The sequence below is a fragment of the Tachypleus tridentatus genome, chromosome 4 (genome assembly GCF_004210375.1).
Source record: "Tachypleus tridentatus isolate NWPU-2018 chromosome 4, ASM421037v1, whole genome shotgun sequence".
NCBI lineage: Eukaryota > Metazoa > Arthropoda > Merostomata > Xiphosura > Limulidae > Tachypleus > Tachypleus tridentatus.
The window spans coordinates 5,241,914-5,262,795 of record NC_134828.1 but is presented as its reverse complement, the minus strand read 5'-3'; the positions used below and the strand labels follow the sequence as shown (position 1 = coordinate 5,262,795).

The window sequence follows — 20,882 nt, the reverse complement described above, 5'->3', positions numbered from 1 at the left end:
AATTTCTCACTTAATATTCGGTGAAATAATAGTAGCTATATAAATACTTCCAATTAACATGTTAAAAAACGTTTCTTTAAAACCATTTTCTCATCAACTGGTTCCTTTAAGTATTGTGTTCCTTATCTTTTGGGCAGATGGAGTATTGTCATCTTCAGAATACCATCCCATTGGTTTATTGTTGAAAGTTTATTCATCATCACTGTCTTAGATGTAACATCCATGTTTTCAACACTTAAAGCAATTTCCTTTTATTTTCTGGAAGCAGTTTCTATTTCAACAGGTTGTCTTGTATGCAGTTCTTTACAACACATCTTTTAAATTCCAACTAAAACACCTTAATTCCAGCGGTTTTCTTCTACCATTCACAGTAAACAATTGTCTAATTGATCCTTTGAGTTTTCTACATCTCTGGGTATCAGAGAGAGTTGATGTTTCTACTCTATTTCACCTACTGATCCAAACATTCCTGGATGGTGCTTTCAGTTGTTTATTCTTGATTATAATTGATACAAGTTGAACATCTAACTGCACAGATTCTTTAACTCATCCTCATCTACTACAGCATCTATGAACTGATCATGTGCCACCAAATGATAATTTCATATGAATTTCAGATAAGATAACTGGACAAAGCTTTTCCACATCTTCAGCAAGTCTATCTCCTCTCTCCTTTCCATTGTGTTTAGAGACTTTCTTTGGTTACAAAATTATACAAAACTATTTTATAAAATAACTAGTAATATCTAGAACTTGTCACAGCTCTGTTGGAAGGATACTCTGTGATTACTTTGATAATAACTATTTTATTAATCCACCTTGGAAATTATTTCAACTTTAAACTAATATTTGTACTTGGTACCATTTGGCAAATTTTTTTATTCTCTGTTACTGATGTAGATGGCACAACAGTAATGATATCAGATGTAAACTAGATGGGTACCCCTATTTCATATGGCATATTTAATGATAGCAGAGTGAATACACAAAAATATTAGACTACTTTGGTTCTTGCACTTACCAATTCAGTTTGCAGATGTCTCATCCTAGTACTAATGTCCTTTCACACATTTCTACTTCAATCTCGGTGTTACAATCCTTCTGTACTTCACTGATGTTTGTTTCTTAGCTATGGCTTCCTCAAATTTTATTTTTGTTGGTACTTCTTCCATAAATGTTGTATCTTGTCCTCACAAATCTTCTAACTTTTCCTTTTTTGTCTTCATTTAGTTGTTTTGTTTTTAAATATTCTTTCCACAGATTCATCATTCCCATCAGATCCTCAATCTCACTTCAAGAAAGAGCTGTCTTATTCAAATTTAACACAGATTATACTTCTGAAAACTGTTATAAAGGTATCTGTTATTGGGTAGATTCTTTATGGATTATTCAGTAAAAAGGAAAAAAAACCAGAATCACCCATTTACAATTACAAAATGTTTTGTTTTTCTGACTACAAGTTCCACATAACTAATGATGGATTTAAGTTTAAAAGTAAATAAATACTTCAATAAATATTCTAATAACTTGTTAATTATCCATATGGTACTTATGATCCCTAGAAATATACTTAAATTACAAACTTGGAAGTTACAGTGATCAATTTTGTAATGATCTGACTCAGTAATCAAACAAGCTAAGCAATCTGCTCTTCTCTAACTCATATTTTTATACTTTCATATCACTTCACAAGAGTTCAAGACACTCTCATTGTTAAGCCTCGTGCTTATCACAAGACATCAACACTTTCCCTTTGGTGAAACAGGAATAAAAATGTCCAAGTTAAACAGGTACAGAACAAAATTAGTAACTATCAAAAGTAGATGCACATCAATATGAAGAGAAATATCTTACATAAAACAAGTCTTTAAACACAATATACTCACAACATATTGTACCAGATAAAACTATCAAAACATGATACTTACGAGGATCATAAAGCTGCAGTGCTGTACACTGATTTTCATTCAACAAGTCAGCACCAAATGCACTAGATTTTGTTTGTTTACACATACTATGTCTAACGGTTGAAATAGCAGGTGGACAACTTCTCCTCGAGGATCCATGATGCTTTCCAGTCTCACGAGGGGTATAAGTTAATGCAGAGTAATCTTCTGAATAAAAACAAATTATGGAACTTGCATATTTAAAATGTTACTAAGTTTGAAACAACAGAAAAATAATGACGTAAAAGGCTAAAGTGTAAGAAGATTTGTGATTATATAATATTGTGAAGTTACTTCATAAATAATTTGATGGAATATTATAAAGTTATTGTATGCCAGAAGCTGGAAGTAATAATTTGAAGGAAAATTAAATAAATACTAATATTGGTTGATGTTTTGTTTAAGTTTTCAGTAAAGTAGTTATTCTTATTAAAAGTTGAATGAAATATATATATGCACCAACTTCAGCACCCTCTAGTAATGTAATGTACAATTTAATTATTATATGTGGTATCACCACCACTTTAGGGGATTTATAAAAACAAAGCCTTTACTAAATGATTTATGATTATTACTTTTAAAAATAGTAATGGTTTTAATTTAGAAATATTTATATAATCATTTCATCAATCACAACTTCAACCTGTTCTCCCATCATGCTAACAAATTATACTGTCATTGGTTTAAGACCCTACAATCTGTATAAAAACGGATATATAGTGTTTAAAGGTTACTACATTTCACACCTGTTAAAAAAAGCAACTTTTTTACATGCTTAGTCATTACAACCACCCTCAATCAGCCTTTTAAGTGGAGTAATATATATTCTGAGTCTTCTCACACTGCATTAGTAATAACAACTAGCTAGAATAGATTTGAAGACTTGTTGAAATACACGATCCTTTTAATGAACACCTGAATAAAATCAAAAGTGAAACATTTCAATGAACAGTGTCATTTTACAAGCCATGCTACAGTAGTTTTCTCTCCCTGAATTTTAAACTCTAATATAACTAAAATTTGGTCAATGTTACTTTAGTTAAGATTTTCCTGTTAAATCAAACTAAAATACAGTAACTTTGATTTGGGTCACTTTACATGTTAATTGATTCAACAGTGGTTGAAAATAACCTATATTGAACATAATATTATTGAAACGTGAAAAATACTAAGATATGAAACACATCATATGATTCAAGTTGTATTCATACAGCTTAATTTATGTATATTTTTTTAAAATTACAAGTGGAAAGATCCAGACACACTGCATTATAACAGTATTTGATTGTCATTTGGAAAACTCAGTCTATTATTTTCTAGAAAACTTTATAAGAATCACAAACATTAATGATGCATGAGAAAAGGTTTGAAAAATGGCTTCCATGAGACACAGAATGAATTAAGAGGCCTGTCATGTTGGTAACCAGAAAGAGGGATAAAGGTTTGAAAAATGGCTTCCATGAGACACAGAATGAATTAAGAGGCCTGTCATGTTGGTAACCAGAAAGAGGGATAAAGGTTTGAAAAATGGCTTCCATGAGACACAGAATGAATTAAGAGGCCTGTCATGTTGGTAACCAGAAAGAGGGATAAAGGTTTGAAAAATGGCTTCCATAAGACACAGAATGAAATAAGAGGCCTGTCAAATTGGTAACCAGAAAGAGAGATAAAGGTTTGAAAAATGGCTTCCATAAGATACAGAATGAATTAAGAGGCCTGTCATGTTGGTAACCAGAAAGAGGGATAAAGGTTTGAAAAATGGCTTCCATGAGACACAGAATGAATTAAGAGGCCTGTCATGTTGGTAACCAGAAAGAGGGATAAAGGTTTGAAAAATGGCTTCCATAAGACACAGAATGAATTAAGAGGCCTGTCATGTTGGTAACTAGAAAGAGAGATAAAGATGCCAGGAAACATAATAAATATTGAAGAAATTTCTTTTGCTGAATAGTTTCTTATTTGGTTCTGTAAATCAAACTGAGTACATTTAAGTAAAGTTTAAAGTGTGTTTTCTGATTACTGCAGAATTTAGTGCTAAAACATAATGTCTGATCAACTGTAATGGGTTAACTAACAACAAAGGTAGGTATTCAATGTTTATTGGCACAAAGTTACAAGGCTATTTGTGCCAGACAAGATGTAGTACAGTATAGGTATAGGGCAATTAAGGTAAAAAGTAAAATATGTAAAATTAGGAACTGCCAGGAAGACTGAAGCAAGAAGTGCACCCTTGCTGTCAGTCACCTGAAGTTGGTCTTTACAGTGCTGGGTTCAGTTAAAAAAAACAAAACAACTAAAATGTGTAAAATTAAGGCTTGCCAGGAAGACTGAAGCATCAAGATCGAATTTGCAGTTAGTCACCTGAAGTTGGCCTTTCCAGGTTCAAGTCAAAATAAAAGTTGAAATGTGTAAAAGAAATAATGTTAAAACATTAAAATGTGTAAAAGAAATCATGCTAAAACACTATATAGTCCAATAAAAACCCTTAAATTAAGTGTAAAAGACCAATGACTCTTAAAAATGTAAAAACATGAATAAGATGGGCAGTATCACCTATAATATGGGCCAAAGTCAAGGGCAAACCTGCCTTACAAATATCTTTAAAATGGTGTTGTCATTGTGGGTTGTAAAGACAGCATGATAATAAAATGTGGATGATTGTGATCTGAGTGCCACGTAGACCACACATTGGTGCAGAAGTAATAAATAAAAGGAAGTGGTGGGTTAAAAAACTGACCAATGCGTAGCCTTACCAAAACAACCTTCTCTCTTTGATCCTTACAGAAGCAAGAAAGCCAAAGACCTAGAGAAGGTTTAATTTGAAAAAGCTTGTTATTGTGTTGCTCATTCTGGGTTGCCTGCCATCTGGTGTACAGTCTGGATTTGGTAACTGGACCATAGTCCATGTATGGAATGGGTACTGGGATGATAGATCTAGAACAGACAGACTTTGCTGCTCTGTTGGCCAGCTCATTCCCACAAATACCAACATGACCTGGTATCCAAAAGAATTGGATAGAGACAGATGAGAGAGAAAGATGGGCCAGTTTGTTTTCAATATTGATGAGAAGAGGGTGGTGACTATCATGGAATGATTCCAGGGCCAAGAGACAGCTGAGTGAGTCTGTATATATTGTACAATTTGTATATTGCATTATTTCAATATGATCTAAGGCAAAAGAGATGGCATACAATTTGGCAGTGAAAACAGAAACTATAGGGGGAGTCTGTGTGTCACAATCAAACTGTCACAAACCATGGCAGAGCCCACTGAGTCACCTGATTTGGAACCATCTGTATATATAGGAATGGATGAATCATATGAAAGATGTTCAGCAAAGAAAGAGCGATATTTCCAATCGGGTGATTTCCTTTTGATGACTCAAAGATAGGTTACAATTGGGGACAGTAATTTGCCATAGTAGGATAGGCTAATTTGAAGAAACTGCAATGTTATTCAAAGATAAATTCAAATCTTCTAATTGTGCCTGGAGACGGAGACTAAAAGGAACAATGGCAGATTTTCTGTTATTAAAAAGTGTGGTTGGAAAACACAACTCCAGGTAGAATGCTGTGGTAAAAATTGAAGTTTGGAAGCATACATTAGAGACAGTTGCAAATGATGAATATATAGAGGGGGTTCATGAGATTCCACATACAGACTTTGCACAGGAGAAGTACGAAAAGCTCCAATACAAAGCCAAAGCCCCTAATGATGGACAGCATCCAACATTTTCAGTGCTGAATGTCTGGAAGAACCATAAACCACAGACCCATAGTCAAGTTTGGATCGGACAAGGGCATAATAAATTTTGAGCATGAAATATCGATCTGCTTCCCAAGAAGTAGAAGAGAGGACACGGAGAATGTTCAATGCTTTTAGACATTTGATATGAAGTTGCTTTATGTGCGATATAAAATTTAATTTACAATCAAATATAAGTTGATTGATTGATTGATTTAGTGTTTTATGGCACAAAGCAGCGAGGCTATCTGCGCCAGACATTTGGTAAAAATGTAAAAAAAAATAATAAAAAAAATAAATAAATAAATGTAGTAATAGACATAAATGGAAATGAAGGTAAAACAAAAAAGTATAAAACAAATGTTGACACCTAGTCTACAATGTTAAGAGAGAAAGCAGAGTATAAGAAGTTGTAAGGTATTTACTCTAGCAAAAAGGTAATGATCATAACCCGCCAGGAAGACTAACAGGTAAGTTCAAGAACCATCGTCAGTCACCTGAAGTTGGTCTTTCCAGTCCTGGTTCCGAGTTATGTGTCATAGCAGCTATTGTAAAAAAATAAAAGTTTTAAAAGACACTCTGCAAAATCGTAATAATGAGTAGCCAAATGTCCAGTAAAAAGATAAAAGTCAAGTAGATGGAGTAAAATTTGTAAAAGTAATTGAAATTTTTTTTTTTCTTTTTTGCTCTGGTGAGTGTCAAAAATGGTATCATTTAAGATGTAAGAACTTAACTGAACAGGATTTGGAATATTTTAATGAAATTGGGAAAAGTTATGAATGTGATTTTTGTATGAGAAAAAGAAAATTAAGCCTAAATAGTGAATCTCCATTAAGAAGGACTGTGTCCATTTCGTTAGAGGGGGAGACAGTGAATCTTGTTGAGAATAGTGAGCTTGATTTAAATATGGGGGAGGCAGATATGAAGTGGTTTAAGACAAAAGTTACTGAAATTTTGTCAAGACTTGATGACTTTCACTTAATTAAAGGTAGAAGAATTAGTGACTTCCTTTCAATTTTATTCAGAGAAGGTAGAAACTATGAGTGAGGATATTACAACTTTGAGAGCTGAAGTTAAGGAGTGTAAACAGGAAAATAAAATATTAAAGCATGAAAATGAAGAATTGTGGAAGGAGATCGCAAGTTTTCGGAGGGAGATGTGTGACGCGGAACAATATTCTTATAACTATAATGTTTTGATTGGAGGTATTCCAGAGAAGCCTAATGAGAATTTGCAAGAAGTTGTTGAGAAGATTACAACTACTTTTGGGGTTGACTGTGCTCCTACAGATATTGACACTGTTCATCGTATAGGAAAGAAAACAACTGAAAATAAGAGTCCGAGACAGATTGTTGTTTTGTCGTAAGCAAATTAAATTTGATCTGCTTAAACTTAAGAAAACTAAATTTCGCTCTCTTAATACTAATGATATTAAGGTCTGTAATGAATCTTATCCAGTTTATGTTAACGAACATCTCTCCCCATATTATCGTGATATTTTCATGCAAGTAAAACGAAAACAGAAAGATCTTGGCTATAAATTTCTTTGGGTATCGAATGGTAATATTCTTATTAGGAAATCAGAAACTACTCAGCCCATTGTTTTACGCTGCTTTATTGATCTTAATAATTTATAAATACTGCAATGGCTGATGATTTTGATGATATTGTTGGTGTTACACCAACTTTGTCTTCTCTTTCTGAATTACCAAATGTTTTTTCTGTTGGTCATTTAAATTTAATACATGTTAACATTCGAAGTCTTACTCAAAATTTTGACCAATTTCTTGTTTTATTACAATCAAGCGTTGTTAAATTTCATATAATAGCTTTTTCTGAAACTTGGTTTGTTGAGGATGGATTTGTTTCCTTTTCGATTCCAGGTTACTCCTTTTATTCTTCATCTTCTGGTCTAAATAAGGCTAGTGGAGTGGCAGTTTTTTGTTAAATTTGAGATACTGACTATGATAAAAGAAGTACAGTACATTAAGTCTGATGCTTTAATTTTATTTTGTATGATTCAAAATAAGAAATTTAATCTCTTTGTTGTTTATTGATCTCCTAGATTGCCTGTATTGAAATTTATTGATGAGCTTTCATTAGAATTGAATTTATACAAATATGATATTAATATACTTGTTGGTGATTTTAATATAGATGTTTTGGCATTTGATGATGTTTGTTATAAGAATGCATATTTTAAGTTTTTGTCTGAGAACAATCTTCGTATTATTATTTCTTCTCCTACACGGATAACCAATGTTACTAATTCTTGTATTGATCATTTTTTAATTAGTGGAAATACTGTTAAAAATTGTTATTCTTATATTGTTGAGAGTTTTTTGACCGATCATTTTCCAATTGTTTTATGTATAGACATTTTATCGGATCTAGAACATGTCTCAAATGTTCAAAAGATTAAGTTTAATGATTTGAGTTCTTGTTTGAATTTTTCAGATTGGTCCTGTGTTATGAATTGTTCTGATGTTAATGTTGCTTATGATAATTTTGCTGAAGTGTTAACTGATTGTATTCAAAGTTGTACTACTACTGTTTCTGTGTCACGAAAGTTTAGAAAAATTAAGCCATGGATTACCAGTGAATTGGTTTTGTTAATGATTAAAAGAGATAAGTTAAAAAAGAAAGTACATCAATTTCCTGATGATATTTATCTAAAGATTAGATTTAAGTGTTTAAGGAATTATGTTGTTAGTTTGATCCGTAAGACTAAATGGACTTATTATCATAACCTGTTTAAGAATGCTAAAACTATTAAACAGAATTGGAATATTGTTAACACTATTATTGATGTTAAAAAAAAATAAAAAAATTGTAATTTTGGTACTACTGATTTATCTGATTTGAATTATTTTTTTGTTAATGTTGCTAAATCTACTTGCTCCGATCCTAAATTTTGTTCTCAGGGCATGCCTCCTGCTCCTTCTTCTTCTTGTTACCTATATCCTGTTACTGTATCTGAAGCTATGAATAATATTTTCTCCTTATCAAATTCAGCTTCTAATGGTGTAGATGGTGTTTCGGTTAAGATTTTGAAAGCTAATGCTAATCTTTTTGCACCAATTTTGACTTTTTTAATTAATTTATCTTTTACTCAAGGGAAGTTTCCTAATGCTTTAAAGTTATCATTGGTCATTCCTATTTATAAATCTGGTAATATTTTTGATTTTACGAATTATAGACCTATTTCCTTATTAATACATTTCTCTAAACTATTTGAAAAATCTATAAAGATTAGAATTTTATCATTTCTTGATAGACATTCAGTTTTGTCTCCTTCTCAATTTGGCTTTCGGCCTGGGCTTGGAACGGAGGTTGCTGTTGCTAAACTTGTGGGAAGTATTACAGAAGCTTTGGATTCTGATCTTCATCCAATTGCTGTTTTTCTTGACTTAGCCAAAGCTTTTGATTCTGTTAATCATAAAATTTTGTTAAATAAATTATCTTATTATGGTTTTAGAGGCATTGTTTTTGATTGTTTTTTTCTTACTTTCACAATAGAAAGCAATCGGTTTGTATCCATAATAATTATAGTGATTGGCTTACAATTAATGTTGGAGTACCACAAGATTCTGTTCTGGGCCCTTTATTATTTCTCATTTATATAAATGATATTCTTTACCAACAGTTTTCTGGAGATATCCAAGCCTATGCCGATGATATTGCTGTTGTTTATAGTAAGCCAAATCTAATTAATGAAGCCATTATTTCTAGTGATCTTAATAAAATTAAAAATTGGCTTTTCTGTAATGGCTTATCCTTAAATATATCTAAATCTTTTCTTCTTCAGTTTAACCTTTATGGTGTCATTCCAGCTTTTCCTTCTATTTTTTATCATTCCAATGATTGTTATACTTACCCTAATTGTAAGTGTCCCAAATTGACTCAAGTTTCCTCTGTTAAATATTTAGGAATTATTTTAGACCAAAAATTAAATTGGCAATTTCATATTAATTCTTTAGTTAATAAATTAAAATATAGTTCTATGCTAATTTCTGAACTTAGTCATTGTGCTCCTTATCATATTTTGTTAAGTGTATATTATGCTCTCTTTCAATCTTTCTTACAATATTGTATTTCAATTTGGGGTGGCACATATAAGACTTTTTTAATTCCTATTCACAAGTTGCAAAAAAGTGTTTTCTCTCTTATTTTTACCCATAGGCTTGATACCGATTTCAGTAAATTTAACTCCCCTCTTTCATATGATAAACTTTATTTATATTTTTTAGCTTTATCTACAATGCATGTTTCTTTTAATAGGCCTTTTAAAGTTACTTCATATTTTACACGACTTCAATCTTTTTTTTCCAATTAATGTACCCACACCACGTAAAACAGTTACACTTCATCAATATCTTTATTTGGCACCTCGTATTCATAATTATATTCCTTATAGTATAAGATCTTCTATTAATCGTGTTAATCAAAAGAAATACTTAAAACAATGGATCTTAAATACTGATGATAATATTCTGAGAACTTTATTTTAATTTTGTAAGTTTTGATTTTACTTTATTATGTGTTTAACCATCACAGGACGAGTTAACTCTTTGTTGATGGTTTTATATTGTTATTTGATTTTTTGTGTCTAATTTATTGCTTAATAAATTTATTATTATTATTATATTATTAAAACGGCAATTAAAACAGAAAATGGCGTAAAAACCAATGTTGACATCCAGTCAACAAAGTTGTAAAGAACTACCTGTAGCAGAATGGTAATGATCATAACCCACCAGGAAGACTAACAGGTAAGTATAAGAACCACCTGAAGTTGGTCTTTCCAGTCCTGGTTCCAGGTTATGAGTCAATATGGCCAGTACTAAAAAGTTAAGTAGTAAAAGTGTGAAATGATATGCAGCAAAAGTATAATAACAACTCGCCAGGACGACTAACGAGTAGTTCAAACGGATAGTTCAAACAGTAGCGTTAGTCACCTGAAGTTGGCCTTTCCAGTCCTGGTGTCGAGTTATTTATTGCTCTGGCCATTGTCCAATGTCAAATTGAAGGAGAGAGATTAAAACTGTAAAAAAGGAACCACAATTAAAAAGGTGTAATGAATAAATATGCAACACTTAAATGAGATTAAAAAGATTAATGGCCATTAAAAAATTAAAAACATTATCAAGGTGGACAGAGTCACCATCACCAATAACTCTGTCCAATGTTACAGACTGACCCTGGGAAAAAATATGTTTAAAATATTGCCGTCGTTGAGAATTGTAACGATGGCAAGAAAGTAAAACGTGGCTGATAGTGATTTGAGTGTTACACAAACTACACATTGGTGCATCAGTTCCAGATAAAAGAAAATGATGAGTTAAAAAACTGTGACCAATGCGTAGCCTAGTGAGAACAACTTCCTCCTTCCGAACTTTACGGAAGATAGATGGCCAAAGTCCAATTTTGGGTTTGATTTGAAAAAGTTTGTTGTCACGTTGCTCACTCCAAGTGGACTGCCAGCTGGCACGGAGCCGAGCCTTGAAGACAACACCATAGTCCATGTACGGAATAGGCATAGGAGTGATGGTGCTGAAGCAGACGATTTAGCTGCCATGTCTGCAAGCTCGTTCCCGCGAATACCAACATGGCCTGGTATCCAGAAAAACTGGATTGAAGTAGCTGCTAATGAGAAATGGGCCAGTCGGTTTCGAATATCAGCGAGAATAGGATGTGAGCTAACGTGTAGCGATTCCAAGGCAAGTATAGAACTAAGCGAATCAGTATAAATAGTGCAGTTGGAGTACTGCTCAGCTGCAATATGATCCAGGGCAAGAGATATGGCATACAGTTCAGCAGTGAACACAGAAGCTGTAGAAGGGATTCTGAGTGCAACTACTGACCCATAGCAAACCATAGCAGAGCCCACTGAATTACCTGATTTGGAACCATCTGTATAAATGGGAACTGAATGATTGTTTGAAAGATATTCATTGAATAAAAGACGGTACTTCCAATCTGGAGTATCTGCGTTTTTTAGGTGACTGAAAGAAAGGTCACATTTGGGGGCTGTAATAAGCCATGGTGGGATAGGCCAACCTGTGGAATCTGCAATGTTATCCAAGGACAGACCCAATTCATCCAATTGCGCCCGGATGCGAAGGCCAAACGGAGCAATGACAGATCGTCTGTTCTGAAAAAGCACTGCCCACCGAGGAAGGAAAACACATTTCCAGGTGGGATGCTTTGGTAAGGAATGAAGTTTCGAAGTATATTGTAAAGATAGTTGCAAACGGCGAAGGTGTAGAGAAGGTTCATGAGATTCAATGTATATACTTTGAACTGGAGAGGTACGGAAAGCCCCAGTGCAGAGTCAAAGTCCTTGGTGATGAATGGGGTCCAGCAACTTTAAGGCCGAGGGTCTGGCAGAGCCATAGACCATTGATCCATAATCGAGTTTCGATCTAACAAGAGCACGATATACCTTTAACATTGAACAGCGATCTGCCCCCCAACTGGTAGAAGAGAGAACACGGAGGATGTTCAGTGCTCTTGTGCATTTGACCCGAAGCTGCTTTAAGTGTGGTATAAAGGTCAGTTTACGATTAAAGATAAGCCCCAAGAACTTGGTCTCCGGACCACTGGCAGCAAAACTTCACCGATATGAAGTTCATGATCAGGGTGAATACCCAGTTGACGGCAAAAGTGCATGCATACAGTTTTGGAGAGAGAGAAATTAAAGCTGTTCGCCAGAGTCCACTTCCGTACACAATTGAGGGCAGTTTGTAGTTTCCGCTCAATATATCTCATGTTTGACGACTGACATGAGATGTGAAAGTCGTCGACATACAGCCCATTCGCAACAGTGAGAGGGAGTTGTTCAGTGATGGCATTTATCTTTATACTGAAGAGTGTAACACTCAATACACAGCCTTGAGGGACTCCAAGTTCCTGTACAAAAGAACGGGAAAGTGTCGAACCCACACGAACTTGGAATCTCCTGTCCATTAAAAATTTTTTAATAAACATGGGTAGATGGCCACGTAACTCATATGTATGGAGGTCTCGCAAGACGCCATACCTCCATGTTGTGTCGTAAGCCTTCTCTATGTCAAAGAATATTGATACAAGATGTTGGCAGTTGAGAAAGACAGATTCTCTGATAGATGTTTCAAGATGAATTAGGTGGTCTGTGGTGGAGTGCTGTTGACAGAACCCACACTGGGTGGGCGAGAGGAGGTTGTTTGATTCAAGGAACCAAACAAGACGAGCATTAACCATCTTTTCTAATGTCTTACAGAGACAGCTCGTCAAAGCAATTGGACAGTAGTTTGAAGGAATCTTGGTATCTTTCCCTGGCTTAGAGAAAGGTAAAATAATAGCCTGGCGCCAGGCATCAGGAAAAACATTCTCCTGTCAGATCCGGTTGAAAACAATCAGAAGGACATCAAGAGAAGCAGGAGATAGATGGTGCAGCATGTCATAATGAATATCATCAGGTCCAACAGACGTACTGGCAGACCGATGAAGAGCCATTTTTAGTTCCACCAGGGTAAAGGGACAATTATAGTCAAAGAAACAGTCAGTTCGAAAGGAAAGAGGTGATCGCTCTGCCCGAGTCTTGATGGCCAGGAAAGTGGAGGAACAAGCAGAAGTGCTAGATACCCGGCAAAAGCTTTCACCTAGAGTGTTAGCGATGTTCCGAACATCAGTCACCTCCTGACCATCAGAGAGTAAGATCGAGAGGGGGACAGAATTGTAGTGCCCATTAACCTTTCGAATCCTGTCCCATATGATCTTGGAACTGGTGGTAGAAGATATGCTGGTTGTGAACTTAATCCAAGATTCCTTCTGGCTTTGACGTCTTACCCACCTAGCATGTGCACGGGCCCGTTGAAAACCAACCCGGTTTGAAAGTGTGAGATATCTACGAAAAGTACCCAAGGCCCGCTTTTGAGCCTTCCATGCTAAGTGGCAAGCAGGATTCCACCACGGACGAGAATATCGTGGAAAACGTGTCGAGGTTTTAGGAATACACTGAGCAGCTGCATGTGTAATACAGTCAGTTACCGCTGCTACACAGTCGTCTATTGATGGCTGATTTACTATGGCAGGATCAAGTTCTGCGAGAGCAGTGAAAGTGGACCAGTCTCCCTGATCCAGCTTCCACCGGGGCACGCGGGTATGGTGGCATCGACCACGGCCAGTCTCTCTAAAAAGGATCAGAAAATGATCACTGCCTAGTGGATTACTGTCAACCCTCCATGAAAAATGGGAGAATAATGATGGGGAGCAAACTGAGAGATCAATAGTGGTAAAGGACTGACTAGGTGCATGAAAGTAAGTGGAAGAACCAGTATTGAAAAGAGAAAGATTGTGATCAGAGAGCATCCGCTCTACAGATCGGCCCCTCCCATCAATAATAGCACTTCCCCAGAGGGGATGATGTCCATTAAAATCCCCTAGGATTAGAAATGGAGATGGCAATTGTTCAACGAGAGCATCAAGATCTGATTGATCATATGTCTCTCCAGGGGACAGGTACAGAGAACAAACAGTGATGGTATGACCCAAGGAAACACGGATGGCTACAGCCTCCAAGAGTGTGTTGAGTGACAAAAACAGGGTGGGCACGAGTTGATCAACCAACAGTGCCAGCCCTCCATGTACTCGACCATCACACAACCTGTCATTTCTGTACAGAGAAAACTGCCGAATGGAGACAGTATAAGCAGTTTTGAGAAATGTTTCTTGTAAAGAAAGACAAACAGGATGGTAGGAAGCAATCAGCGTTTTATTATCATCCAGATTAGAACGTAAACCTCAACAGTTCCATTGTATAAAGGTGGCCATTTTTAAGAACGGGTAGGTGAAGTGGCTGGAGAACCCTTCGGTTTACGACCACGTCTTTTTTCTTTACTGTCTTTAGTCGGAAAAGGTCTATCAGCCTCCATGGATCCTGCTCTGGGTCGAGTGGGCAGGTTTTTGTTATTGGAAGGGGAATCCAGTGACTGAGGACGCGAACGAATAATTGTTTTGTCTCTTGTGGTGGGAGAAAAAGATGTATCAGAAGAAATGCCTGTATTTGAAACTGAAGGACGTGGATCTTGAGGTTTGTTGGAAGGTATGGGAGGAACAGAGATGGGTGTGGAAGTCGATTCATCAACCTTTTTAACCACGGAGGTCAAAAGGCTTTTCATTTGTTTTGAAAATGATTCTCTTGGAGGCACAGAGAGATCTGTCTGCACTCCCACTGTAGTTGTGGAATGAAGTGCAGCAGAATATGTCCGAGATGGAGTTGTGGACAGCAATTTCCGAGCCTCAGGATAACTAATGTTATGTGTCGTTTTCAAACGCTGCACCTCTTTTTCCTCCAACCATTTTGGGCAAGAATGAAAGTAAGAGAGGTGAGAACCATTGCAGTTTACGCAATGTGGGTTCATGTCACAGTCATAGGCATCGTGGTCCTTGCCTCCACAACGAGCACATGTCAGGGAACCACGACAAGATGTCTTTGAGTGGCCGAATCTCTGACATTGGAAACATCGAAGAGGGTTTGGTATGTATGGCTGAACCCTGCAAATGAGATAACCTGCCTTGATGGTGGCAGGTGCACGTGGTGAAGTAAATGTTAAAATGAGGGTATTTGTTGGCAGTGTAACTTCATCTTTGCGAGTGGAGATGCGCCTCACTGCAGAAACTCCTTGAGTGGAGAGACCAGCGAGAATCTCTGAATCGGGAACGTTATTCAAATCCCTTTCAACAATAACTCCTCGTGAAGAATTCAAGGTAGCATGGGGTGTAACCTCAATAGGTATATCCCCAATTGCCTTTGAATTCAAGAGAAGTTCACTGTGTTGGGATGTGGATGTTTCAACCAATATGTCACCAGATCGAAGTTTCTTTACTGACTTTGGAGAGCCAGCAAGTCCCTCTAGTCCCTTTTGAATAAAAAAAAGGGGACATTTGCCCTAAAGGTTTTTCTGAGAGAGAATGTAATATAAGAAAATGAGGTACGTGTGTTACTGATGTTGAAGATTGCTGTTCTGAGTATTCAAGACGTGGTCACTTACCCATTGACTGTTTTTTTACAATTTTATTTAAATTTTTTAGAGGATCCATTGGAAAAAGAAAAAAATTTCGGTACCCACTGACCCCACCCACCATGGAGCCCTACAAGGGGATGCACTACAAAGTCACGCAAGGACAATGAAGCAACGCCAGGGTTTCGTGAGCACTATACCCAAACACCAGCATCAGGCACAATGTCCACAACACCCGTTGAGAACTTCCAACATTGGTACTTGGTTGACTCTAGCCCAAGTGGACCAGCCGACTGACCCAAGGGGGGCCACCCAAAGGCTGCCCGTCTACAGGAATTCGAGGCCAAAGTGGTGTGTTAGGGTTGGACCCCTCAACCACCAGGATCCTCTCCTCCCCTTCACGGGTCGCCACGCACGGCAAACACGTGGGTGGATGTTTAGATCCCAGAGAAGGTAACCAGATAGAACAGAACCTTCCCTGGGAGGTCTCCTCACCACGTACAGGAATCCACACCGAGGGGTCAAATATAAGACCTAAGAACTTTGCCTCAGGGACAACAAGAAGTATAATATCATCAAGATGGAGTTCTGGATCTGGGTGGATTCCCCGGTTGCGGCAGAAATGTATACAAACGGTTTTAGAGAGTGAAAGTTTAAAACCATTTGCCGTGGTCCACTTCAGCACCTGACTGATTGCAGTTTGTAGCTGCCATTCAATAAACCTCATGTTTGATGACTGACATGAGATGTGAAAATCATCAACAAATAGACCGTTTGCAACTGTAGAGGGCAGCTGTTCACTGATGGAATTAATCTTTATAATGAAAAGTGTGACACTCAGAACACAGCCCTGAAGGACTCCAAGTTCCTGTTCGAAAAAAATGAGAAAGTGTTAAGCCCACACAGACTTGGAATCGGCATTTCATTAAAAATTGCTCGATGAAAAGTGGTAAGTTGCCACGCAATCCATATGAGTGAAGGTCTCGTAAGATGCCATATCTCCATGTTGTATCGTAAAGCTTTTTCTAAATAGAAAAAAACAGTAACAGGATGTTGTCACCTTAAAAAGGTTTCTCTGATTGATGTTTCAAGATGAATTAAGTGGTCTATCGTAGAACGCTGTCTGCTCCATTCACCTAATTATGAACATACAAAGATGAAGAACATATGTGGATATTCTCTAGGACTAATTTAAGAGGTCATACAGTTTAATAAGTAATGATTCAGAAATACTTATTATATAGCATGAGAAGGAGCTGGAAACTAGTCAGTAACTTTATCTTTCGTCAAAAAAATAAATGGGTAATGATACTTATGAACTAAGTATAATATAAAAGGGAGACCAAAATAATTTTGGAAACAATTATCACAATGTTGATTGGTGAACAAAGAAGCAGACTAAACACTGCTAAACATTCAATGATCCTAATCAATCATACTAAGAATACTGCTAGAATACAACTATCACAAGCTCTTGTGGAGAAACAAAATATTTATATTATTTATTATTATTATTTACATTAATGAGCTATCCTAAAACTACAATAAACTATTTTGTTACAGTGAATAATACAAGATATAAATGTTCTCAAAACTAAACTCATTAGTTAACATTTGGAAGTTAGAAGCAAAGTCAGGGTTAGCACTGAGGAAGTATTAGAAGTTATCCAACTACAATGAACCAATCTTTAGTTTCCTTCACAGGTAATCTCTTGTATATGTATGTACATTTCTAAGTTAACAATAAGTATTTATTTTGAAGTGATAAAATGAATATTTATTTAAAAAAGAAATGTGAATTGAGACACTTCTCATGGGAAGTAAAACTCTGAAATTTTGTTTCATATATATTTGGAATTATTCCTTTAATGTTGTGTATTGTTTCTTTTAGACAAGAGAGGAGGGAGATGTGTATTTTTTAAAACTCTGTCTTCTTTATTCTCACATGAATGCCACATAACTTGTTTGTTATACGACAGTAAACAATTTGTTACATAAAAGTTTCAAAGCAGGCTAGCTTCTAGGATGAATCTGAGGTTGGGATGGTTGTCTTATAAGGATAGGTTAACATTTCCTAACCTACCTTCTCTTGAGAAGAAAATAAAAGATTGAGAGATTATCTTACTATTGATTTTTTTTTTAAATTAGTTAAACAAATTTCATCAGTAATGGTCAGGAAGGAATTAGTACTTGGATTGTAGTGTTGTTGGATGAAAGACAAAGTTTGTTACTAGTGTATAATGGAGTTCAGCAACACCTCACCATGTTACTAGTGGAGTGTCTCAGGTGAAATCGATGAATTGTCTTAAATATAAATGGGTTAAAATTTTTAATTTTTCACTTTTCTTTTTCTCAACGTTAGCAATGATCCATTGATATCAATATCATATGTTATTTGGTATGTCTGAAGATGTTATATATTAATTGACAACTATGCAAGGATAACATAGGTGGCACTTTAGTTTACATGGAAGACTGTGCAGCAGGAAAACAGGTTAATTACATCCATCAAAGTGACACACACAAAGATAAAATTAAAAACTTCACAAAATATTAAAAATTGAAAGTTGAATGAAAAATAAGTCATACATACTAGAGGCACACAAATACATGTTAAACTTGCTGGTTCAAAACTACTAAACATATATTAAACACCTTGTGCTGACAAGTAACCATCAAATGTCTTTCATTATACTATTTATATATACAAAAGATTAAAACATTATATAATGCATTAAACTTTCATAATTATAGCTATAATTAAACTACAGAAAAATATTGTAACTACAAAAACATTTGACATCTAAGTTTTAAACTAAATTTTCATATATAACATAGTACACATATACATAAAACACAGAATTAAGGTTTCAACTTCATCACACAACTATCAAGTTTTATTCCATTTTTACTTCCACACTAGAAAGTTAAACTCATCCATACCTGTCTAATGTGGATGTTAAGTATTCATTTAGAGAGCTCATTCTATGAACCTACCATATAGTGCCTTGACTGGTGGTAAACTCAGACACTTAGTTAACATTTCTTTCCTACTTTGACAATTATTCATCTTCAATGATCTAACAGCTACTGAAAAAAGAAAACAGCTTATTAACCACTGAATCTACTTTTTCAATATCACATCACACGTCTTTCAATTATTCATTTTTTTCTTGCCTGCTTTTCCTTTAATGGTTACATACAACAAGCAAAAGGCACATTAGGAGTTTATATTTGGAAATTCCACATCAAGAACTATTATTGGAAGTGACATTTAAATTGAATAACTGTTTTCCATAGTGAACCTTTTAGATTTTGTCTGCTTCATGCCATTCTGATAAATTACATTTCTTCTTTCTAATATTTTTTTTTGTGTAATCCAATTTTACTACATTTAAATAATATCTAATTTTTAACTTTACACACTTTCCTTACAACAAATGGTTATTGTTGTTCAATACATAATTTCTGTTGCTGAAATAAGTTTCATATTTAATGGTGAGAACAGTAAGACTAGAAGACACAAATGTAACTTTGGACAGGTAAGAAGTCATATCTTTGACTAAAAGTTTTATTTTTTAACATGGTGGTAGGCCTCTAAAACAAGTTGCCTTCAGATGTGGTGGACAGAGTTAATTTAAAGGAAAATTTGATAAATATTTCAATGATAACTGCTGGATTTCAGGATCTTTTTTGTTTTTCATTTTTTTAATTTAGTGAATAAAATAAATTTATATATTATTTAAAATAGGATACAAATTTGTTGGAAAAAGGTTAGCAGAAGGCTTTTAGTTTGATTCCTACAGTAAAAAGTTATTTTACAATGATAATTTATTTACTCTTGAAAAAAGAAGAAATGATTTTATTGAAATTTACAATATTATTCCTGTGATCAACAGAATAATGTACTGATTTCTTTGTGTTACCTATATTCTGATAATGACACAAGTTCTTTAACATTTGAAAACAATGACAAGGTACAGATCCAGTTAAGATGGTATTATTTTTCTTACAGGGTAACTGACTTATGGAATAAGTTGCTTATGGAAATAACGGAGGTCGGCACTTCAAAACAAAAACTTACAAAAGAAATTTATTAATGATTTCCTGAAAATAATGGGTGAATTTAAATTGTTTACTTTCCTCAAGGATGGTTGTACAAAATCGTATTTGAAAAATGCAATGGCTCCTGTTTTAAAGTGTTTGCTAATAAGTACAGTTGTTTTGATTAAGCAAAGACACGTGTTACACTAGTATTAGTAGCTCATTGTGACGATGATAAATTGTCATTACCCCTTTACTATAATGACATACTTTTTTACATCATAGTTCATTTTTTTTAATTCAAATGAATTGTTTGAGGCACTTACCTCTAATTAGTTCCTTTTCTCCAATTACTTATTACTTCACCAATACCATTTAAGTTAATATAATAACTATATAAGCCTAAATATTTTATTCGTAATAAGATACATTTCTTTTATTATTATTACCATATTATTGATACAATAGCAAATAGTGAAACTTACTTTAAACTTGTAACGTGGACCAGCTATTTTACTTCTTAAGAGTTCTTTATTCGGAGATATTTTACGCCTGAAGAATAAACTGAGAACAAAAACATAATTTACTACTTCTTTACTTCGAAAACCATTAACACACAATTTTACAAATTCCACCACCATGTGGGCTTGTTTTAGTATGAAATTACCTCAAAGTTCATAATATTTATCATAAATATGATGTCTGTATAAAAGCCATAAGGCGTTTATAATTCGAAGTGAAAAATAAATTAAAGTAAATTATTGTATATATTTCTTCTTTTTTTTCTATTATAAGGAAAAATTAAAACAGATAAGTAGGTTGTAAATGTAACGTCGTGCAAATGTTTGGATCAAATTTCAGCCTTCGAAAAAAATTTTCTTTTTCTTTCTTTTTACTTATTTTTTATTCTAAACTTATTTTAAAATGTTAGATTTGATTTGATTCTGTACTTTAGCAATATAATTCCATGATAAAGGATATATATTCACTCTATTCCCAGAAGGGGTTAATAACATGATAATTTGTAAAGAGCATTTTCACTAAAACCTATAGCATATTTATGTTATAGAAGCGAAAAATTTGAATTGGCTTCTTTAACCCCGTGTAAAATATTGTCGGACTGTAGTATTACTCATTCCATAG

The 20,882-nt window shown here is 34.7% G+C and overlaps 1 protein-coding gene across 5 annotated transcripts in view; it reads right to left on the bottom strand.

Moving 5' to 3' along the window:
- The window catches only part of LOC143248482 (torsin-2A-like), a 33,471-nt gene extending 12,989 nt beyond the window's left edge, over positions 1–20,482 (bottom strand). Inside the window, exons 1-3 of one of the 5 annotated variants that reach the window (XM_076496883.1) lie at positions 20,225–20,482; positions 18,693–18,785; positions 1,929–2,114 (exon numbers count right to left, since the gene is read on the bottom strand). In XM_076496883.1, the coding sequence (XP_076352998.1) occupies positions 1,929–2,114; positions 18,693–18,765 (259 nt within the window). In that variant the 5' untranslated portion in view covers positions 18,766–18,785; positions 20,225–20,482. Of the gene's footprint in view, positions 1–1,928; positions 2,115–18,638; positions 18,786–20,224 lie in introns of those variants that run through there. The other 4 variants (XM_076496886.1, XM_076496885.1, XM_076496887.1 and 1 more) reach the window with 4 other exon arrangements.
- Positions 20,483–20,882: the final 400 nt, after the last annotated feature.